The sequence below is a fragment of the Mizuhopecten yessoensis genome, unplaced genomic scaffold (assembly GCF_002113885.1).
Source record: "Mizuhopecten yessoensis strain PY_sf001 unplaced genomic scaffold, ASM211388v2 scaffold8745, whole genome shotgun sequence".
NCBI lineage: Eukaryota > Metazoa > Mollusca > Bivalvia > Pectinida > Pectinidae > Mizuhopecten > Mizuhopecten yessoensis.
The window spans coordinates 1,099,425-1,108,246 of record NW_018407700.1 but is presented as its reverse complement, the minus strand read 5'-3'; the positions used below and the strand labels follow the sequence as shown (position 1 = coordinate 1,108,246).

At 38.7% G+C, this 8,822-nt stretch overlaps 1 protein-coding gene across 1 annotated transcript in view; it reads right to left on the bottom strand.

Moving 5' to 3' along the window:
• LOC110456442 (activating signal cointegrator 1 complex subunit 3-like) overlaps positions 1-8,822 on the bottom strand; it is a 356,696-nt gene that overhangs the window by 322,693 nt on the left and 25,181 nt on the right. The window contains exons 30-31 of the mRNA XM_021507214.1: positions 8,246-8,366; positions 5,744-5,886 (exon numbers count right to left, since the gene is read on the bottom strand). Coding sequence (XP_021362889.1) covers positions 5,744-5,886; positions 8,246-8,366 — 264 coding nt within the window. The remainder of the gene's footprint in view (positions 1-5,743; positions 5,887-8,245; positions 8,367-8,822) is intronic.

Below are 8,822 nucleotides of genomic sequence, written 5' to 3'. Positions count from 1 at the left end.
TGTTAGTAACAGCTATATGCTCATTTGAGGATGTGCCAGGTTTTGGTTTGTGTGTTACGTGTTAGTAACAGCTATATGCTCATTTGTGGATGTGCCAGGTTTTGGTTTGTGTATTACATTTTAGTAACAGCTGTATGCTCACTTGAGGATGTGCCAGGTTTTGGTTTGTGTGTTACGTGTTAGTAACAGTTATATGCTCATTTGTGGATGTGCCAGGTTTTGGTTTGTGTATTACATTTTAGTAACAGCTATATGCTCATTTGAGGATGTGCCAGGTTTTGGTGGTGGAGGAAAACAAGGAACCCAGAGAAACATCATCGACTAGTGTCCAGTAGCTGGCGCTGTGATTGTAAACGGTCAGACCATAAACGGTAGTGTCTCAGGGGCCTAGAAAGCAAGTGGTAATGTCAAGTGCACTTGAAGTAAATGTTGTGTCTTGTGTTCCCAGAGTAAGTGAAGAAACACTGTACATGTGTTTGAAACCTTAACATAGCCAGGTAATCATGGGGATATGCCCTTTATCACCTACCTCTGTGTGCAATCTTCAGGCATAAAACACAGACTGCTTTAAGTTATGTGTTATTTTTATTAATATTGCAGATCTTTAATTGAAAAGCATATTTTACTACGATTTCACTTGAACAATCCTTTTTTCATTATCTTAAAAGTGAAATACCAAAAGCAAACAACTTGTGTTTTCTCAAACTGCATTTCTGAAATTCTCATCAGCTCTGCTTAAATTTAGGAACTTCCTAATTGCTATGCGTAAATACAACAATGTAGCTGAGACAGTTATCACAGATAGACAGAGAATCAATATTCAATCTGCAAAATATATATCATTTTGCCAGTATCACCTCAGGATGAAGTCCTCAAAGTGAGATATTATTTCTGAATACTTGCAGTAAAAATTATTATCAAATATGATAATTGTTTTGACCTATACTTTACAAACACCTTTCTGACTGGTGGTTTAAATCTCAGAGGTTTTCAAGCAAACAAGGCCCTCAAGTTTCCATTACACCATTAGCACTCAAGGTTACCCACAGATCAAGTACTAAAAGTCTCCAAAACATCAAGTACTAAAGGTTTTCCCATTAACCAAGAACCAGTAATCAAGGTTCCCCATAGACCAAGTTTTTAAACATTCCCATAGACCAAGCTCTTAAAGTTTCTGTAAGATCAAGATCTAGTACAAAAAATTTCCCATAGACCAAGATCTTAAACTTTTCCATAGATCAAGCTCTTACAGTTTCCACTTGATCCGGTTCAAAGAACAAAAGCTATCCTTCATAGTTCTAATAGTTTCCAAAAGATCAAGCACTAAAGCTTTCTCATGGGTCAAAATATTGAAAGTTTCTCATAGACCAAATACTCAAGACCACAAACTCGAAAGTAATTTTGAAATGATTTAAACATGACTTTGATGTTTTTAGAAGCTTCTAGCACCACAAGCGAATCTAGCTTAGAAGTATTGCTCTGTATCAGCAATCAGGCTAGGACTTCAGTAGGTATTACACACTTCTCCCTTCCATTAGCAACTGACACCAAGTCAGTTTAAAATGCTGTGATAATGAAACGGTTTCTCCAGTCTGTTAACTATACATAGATTCCATTAGGTACCAGACAACATTGGTAAAAGGAAGTCAAGAAATCTATTTCTTTTTATTAGCAAAAAGAAACTTTGTATATGAAGAAGGATCAATATTTATTATATGTATGCAGTCGTATAGAAGAACATGGAGAAGGGTGTGGGTTCACCAGGTAGATTTCTGTCATTAACCCAATAAAACTTGGAAGATGAAGCACCCTTGATGTATATGTCTGTATTTGGTATCAATGACTTCACTGCAAGATTTCTATATTAACACAAGAAGAAGCTATTTGATAACTTGGACTACACATTGCTGCTCACTAAAACTTAGGGTCTGAATCTTACATAAAGTGTAAAGTCCTATAGAAAAAAAACATGTTAAGTTTTAAATTTGTAAAGAAAAGGCAATGTATTGTAATTACAAGTCTAATAGAAATAACAGTGTAAAGTGTTACAAGTTCTATACACGTGTATTAAAGGTCACACAGAAATACCAATGTAAGGTTAATATCATAAATACCCTAAAAAGGTATCTTTATAGCACCTACTGGTTATCAAGTTACTTGCTAATTTCCCTAGTAATGAAACTGATGTCAGGATGCATTTTTCAGATAATAATCATTATTGGTTATCATCTTATTCAAATTATAGTCATTCTACAAATTCTTTTACTAAAAACAGAATACTGGTTTCCTCACACATATTTTCCACTAACATCTCAACAATTCACTGCAGTATTCATGTTAATAGAAGCCTCATTCCTTTAGATGTTTACTAGAGCTTGTTGTAAGCTCCCCACACCCCCCACATCCCTGAGTAGATATGTAGCCTAGTATAACGTATACCTGTAGATGTTTACTAGAACTTGTTGTAAGCGCCCCACACACCCCAGTAGATATGTAGCCTAGTATACCTCATACCTGTAGACGTTTACTAGAGCTTGTTGTAAGCTTCCCAAACCCCTGAGTAGATGTGTAGTCTAGTATAACGTATACCTGTAGACGTTTACTAGAACTTGTTACAAGCTTCCCACACCCCTGAGTAGATGTGTAGCCTAGTATACCCTATACCTGTAGATGTTTACTAGAACTTGTTACAAGCTTCCCAAACCCCTGAGTAGATGTGTAGCCTAGTATACCCTATACCTGTAGATGTTTACTAGAACTTGTTACAAGCTTCCCAAACCCCTGAGTAGATTTGTAGCCTAGTTTACCGTATACCTGTAGATGTTTACTAGAACTTGTTACAAGCTTCCCTCCCATCCCTGAGTAGATATGTAGCCTAGTATACCTCATACCTGTAGATGTTTACTAGAACTTGTTACAAGCTTCCCGAAACCCCAGAGTAGATGTGTAGCCTAGTATACCCTATACCTGTAGATGTTCCCAAGAACTTGTTACAAGCTTCCCAAACCCCTGAGTAGATGTGTAGCCTAGTATAACGTATACCTGTAGATGTTTACTAGAACTTGTTACAAGCTTCCCTCACACCCCTGAGTAGATATGAAGCCTAGTATACCCTATACCTGTAGATGTTCCCTAGAACTTGTTACAAGCTTCCCAAACCCCTGAGTAGATGTGTAGCCTAGTATCCCTTATACCTGTAGACGTTTACTAGAACTTGTTACAAGCTTCCAATACCCCTGAGTAGATATGAAGCCTAGTATACCCTATACCTGTAGATGTTCCCTAGAACTTGTTACAAGCTTCCCAAACCCCTGAGTAGATATGAAGCCTAGTATACCTTATACCTGTAGATGTTTCCTAGAACTTGTTACAAGCTCCCCGCACCCCTGAGTAGATGTGTAGCCTAGTATACCTTATACCTGTAGACGTTTACTAGAACTTGTTACAAGCTTCCAATACCCCTGAGTAGATATGAAGCCTAGTATACCTTATACCTGTAGATGTTTCCTAGAACTTGTTACAAGCTCCCCGCACCCCTGAGTAGATGTGTAGCCTAGTATCCCTTATACCTGTAGACGTTTACTAGAACTTGTTACAAGCTTCCAATACCCCTGAGTAGATATGAAGCCTAGAATACCTTATACCTGTAGATGTTTCCTAGAACTTGTTACAAGCTTCCCACCCCCCGAGTAGATATGTAGCCTAGTTTACCGTATACCTGTAGATGTTTACTCGAACTTGTTACAAGCTTCCCTCACACCCCTGAGCAGATATGAAGCCTAGTGTACCTTATACCTGTAGATGTTTACTAGAACTTGTTACAAGCTTCCCTCACACCCCTAAGTAGATATGTAGCCTAGTATACCTCATACCTGTAGATGTTTCCTAGAACTTGTTACAAGCTCCCCGCACCCCTGAGTAGATGTGTAGCCTAGTATACCTTATACCTGTAGATGTTTCCTAGAACTTGTTACAAGCTTCCCACACCCCGAGTAGATATGTAGCCTAGTTTACCATATACCTGTAGATGTTTACTAGAACTTGTTACAAGCTTCCCTCACACCCCTGAGTAGATATGTAGCCTAGTATACCTCATACCTGTAGATGTTTCCTAGAACTTGTTACAAGCTTCCCTCACATCCCTGAGTAGATATGAAGCCTAGTATACCTTATACCTGTAGATGTTTACCAGAACTTGTACAAGCTTCCCACACCCCTGAGTAGATGTGTAGCCTAGTATACCCTATACCTGTAGATGTTTACTAGAACTTGTTACAAGCTTCCCTCACATCCCTGAGTAGATATGTAGCCTAATATATCTTATACCTGTAGATGTTTCCCAGAGCTTGTTACAAGCTCCCCACACCCCTGAGGAGATATGTAGCCTAATATATCTTATACATGTAGATGTTTCCCAGAGCTTGTTACAAGCTCCCCACACCCCTGAGTAGATTTGTAGCCTTTTACAGATTATAAACACTCCTTACCTCGCCTTCCACATACAAACTAATGATTCCAAACTCGTTGGTACGACACATAATCAATTTCAAGTGCAATCTAAATTGTACCACCTATCATCATTAAGGAAAATCTTTAATTATTCCAGATTAAGTGGTGAGATGTTTCCTAAACTGTACGGTTTCTGTGATAAGGGAGGCTTGATTAGAAGCTACCTGCTTTTCCTCATCAATACTTGTATGGGAAGACCTTGGCCAGGTAGTCTCATGTAACTGATGTGTTTAACACACAGCTTCAGTGATATCAGGATTTACCAACTTCCCCATTGATTTTTCCTGTGTTCCATTAACACTAATTATTTCATGACAGGGTATCTCTTGTCAGTTTGGCGTCTGAGAACTTGTAAACAATTTGATCTTTCTGGTCCTTATCAACAGACAGTAAAACAAGTAACATGTCTGACATGACATGATTGTTTAGTACAGTGTGTAGGGCGCTCACACTGACTGCTCCAGGTCATTTCAGTATACTCCTGATAAAAGGGTTGACCTTCAACTTTGTTTAAACACATTTGAAGTCCACTTACAAAAGACATTCTACTTCACTTCTTTAAGTGATTGAACCTTTCCTTCATGAAAAGCAGAATATTTCAGTCTTAAATACCAACATGTTTAATCTTGACCTTCACCCACTCACAACCTACATGACCTTCAAGTTTTATAAACATAACGTTGACCATGACACTCAGACATGTTTATACAAGAATGTGGGATTAACAGTCCTACTGTTTTCTGACCTTTTTAGCAAGGTGCTCTGACCTTTGTTGGTATCAATGTATTCCCCAACCTTAATCAATAATCTGTTGTCATTGACCATTAATCAAAGATGAAAATGGGATTATGGGTGAAAATGCTCAAAATTAAATTTTGAATCTTTTCTGTGGGAAAAATTATGTTTTCATTACATAGTTAAATTCTGAAAAATGCTGAAATCAGCCAAAAGGCTGAAAATTTTCATTTCTGGTTTGTGTAGAAGTTTCCATTTTTACTGTACATTGTAATTTTCTATGTGACCTTCACTTTTCTTATACTAACCTTCTCTTAAGGCCTTCAACTCTTCCCGTCAGCTTTTTTTTCTTCTGGACAAAAAACGTCTTCAAAAGTCGCGAGATTAGATCATCAACTATACAGTAAAAGTTAAGTTTGTATGAGTGTTTTTCTTCTTTATCTGAAAAATGAGGGGGTTTTTTATGCTATGTGCTGAGAAAACAAAACAAATTTCCTACCTCCATTTCGGCCATGTGCAGCCATTGTTTTGGGTTCTCTTCTGCTGCCAGGAAAGCAATGAGATCTAGAGCAGTCAATCGCGTCTGTCGCCGTGACGACACAAAGATCAGCACTGGTTTCTCAGGGGAGTGAGACTTTATGGCTACAAAAAGGATAAACAGATTTAAGAAAAATGTTATCAAAATTCTTGACTATTTGTTTGGGGTTTAACATCCTCACAATAAGGTCATGTGAAAACATGTGCCTAGGGAGACATTGATGAATAGACAGAAGAGAGAAGTGAAAAAAGAAATGATATAGATTCCAAGTATTACTGTGGGGTAGCAGATTAATTTTGGATTTGTCAATGCCCCTTAAGCAGAATACAAAAAATAAACCCCCAATTCTACAGGAGGTCCCTCATTACTAGCCTCTTACAACACACAGTGGCCCACACCAGGACTACCGGGTTATATCCCCTCATTACTAGCCTCTTACAACACACAGTGGGCCACACCAGGACTACCGGGTTATATCCTCTCATTACTAGCCTCTTACAACACACAGTGGGTCACACCAGGACTACCAGGTTATATCCTCTCATTACTAGCCTCTTACAACACACAGTGGGCCACACCAGGACTACCAGGTTATATACCTTCCCTAAAGCAGCGGCACGGTCACACAAGAGACTGAAGAGATCAACACACTAAGTTTACCAGAGTAACTTTTGAGACATGAAATAAAACCATCAATAGTACTAATAACTTGAGTTGTTTTAAAGAGACATAATATCTTGTTTTGGGGTGAAAGTGGGAAGAATTAAAGGACAACAACAAAAATATTTGGTAATTTGTCTTTTAATTGCACCTTGATTGAGCAGCCACCTGTTTTAAGCAGCCACCTGTTTTAAGCACCCAACATCATAATTTCCCATAGGTGACTGCGATATACAGAATTGTACTTTTAACTTAAAAACATGTCCCAATTAAGAGATTAACATTAAATAAAATTTGAAAGACCATGTCCCCAGTTGATTCTCTTCCACAACATATATCAGGTACCAGTTCCCACCACCATTGCTTCTCTACCACAACATATATCAGGTACCAGTTCTCACCACCATTGATTCTCTACCACAACCTATATCAGGTACCAGTTCCCACCACCATTGATTCTCTACCACAACATATATCAGGTACCAGTTCCCACCACCATTGATTCTCTACCACAACATATATCAGGTACCAGTTCCCACCACCATTGATTCTCTACCACAACATATATCAGGTACCAGTTCCCACCACCATTGATTCTCTACCACAACATATATCAGGTACCAGTTCCCACCACCATTGATTCTCTACCACAACATATATCAGGTACCAGTTCCCACCACCATTGATTCTCTACCACAACATATATCAGGTACCAGTTCCCACCACCATTGATTCTCTACCACAACATATATCAGGTACCAGTTCCCACCACCATTGATTCTCTACCACAACATATATCAGGTACCAGTTCCCACCACCATTGATTCTCTACCACAACATATATCAGGTACCAGTTCCCACCACCATTGATTCTCTACCACAACATATATCAGGTACCAGTTCCCACCACCATTGATTCTCTACCACAACATATATCAGGTACCAGTTCCCACCACCATTGATTCTCTACCACAACATATATCAGGTACCAGTTCCCACCACCATTGATTCTCTACCACAACATATATCAGGTACCAGTTCCCACCACCATTGATTCTCTACCACAACATATATCAGGTACCAGTTCCCACCACCATTGATTCTCTACCACAACATATATCAGGTACCAGTTCCCACCACCATTGATTATCTACCACAACATATATCAGGTACCTATTCCCATACACTTTTAACACTGATGATGACAATGTAGCCTAAGTATTCCCAGGGTGAATAGAACCGGTGTCATATTTTCAATTTCAATTTCTTCCTAATTACCAGTAATAAAAAATGAAAAAAGTATGCTTAATGACCTATATCAGCTGTCAATGTAGTGTAGATGTGATTTACTTTACATGTACGATACAGATGAGGTGAGGGACGATAAAGACAACACATGAGTGTTATATTACCTACAGTGTATGACATCATCCACAGGGAGGTCCCTTTTAATGTAATAAATTCATCTCTCTACAAGTCTCAGGTGAACGCTCGATTTCCATTACGTAAAGCATTTTGTATAGCCGTGTGAAATAATGGTGGCGTCATATACATGGAAGTCTCCCTTTCGTGATGTCTAGTTTTGATTGTTGTAACAGCATATTATTACAATTTTTGATGTCTGGAGAAGCAATCATGCCTTCAATACATTCTCTTTTAAAAAACAAAGAAAGCTTGAGGCCTTCAAACTTTTGTTAAAGTTGAAACATTAGTCAGTTTATCTGGACTAATCATTTATAGCATACAAAACTTAAGGAAACTGTATTGGTGAGTCAGTAAGTGAGGAAATATTTGTTTTCCTACCTTGGAATGTTGGCTTGTTCATGGTGGCCATTCGGGGGCAGTAGTGTTGTCCAGGGAAACCATTGATGTGTACCTCCAGAGGGACAGGTCTTACAGAGGGACGGAAGTTGTACAGCCCCATCTGGTTGTAGAAATTATGTTAACATTTATGTGGCAAATACTAGCTTTTGAAGGAACATCAGATTTTATATTTTTTTACCACAATAATTTTCATTTACGAGACAACAATGTTCAAAGTAATGAGCCTCACCTTATATCTTTGTACAATTAAACTTCATTCCTACTTTCCCCTTTTCCCCTTCCATCTTAAGCTTACCCTCCCATCTTTGCCTATTTCCTTCTTTTCCTTCCTTCCTTTTTCCCTTCTTGCATTCCCCTCTCCCTTTTCCAATCCTTTTCCACTCCCATTTTTCTTCCCCTACTGTCTTCCCCATTTTCCTCCCTTCTGTTTCCTCCCCTTTTCTTCTCTTTCCCTGCCATCTTCTTCCATTGTTCCCTTTCCCACCACCTTTCCCTCTTTCCATTCCATGCATCTTTGTATCTCATTTCCTTGTCATCCCCCCCCCCCCCCCCCCCC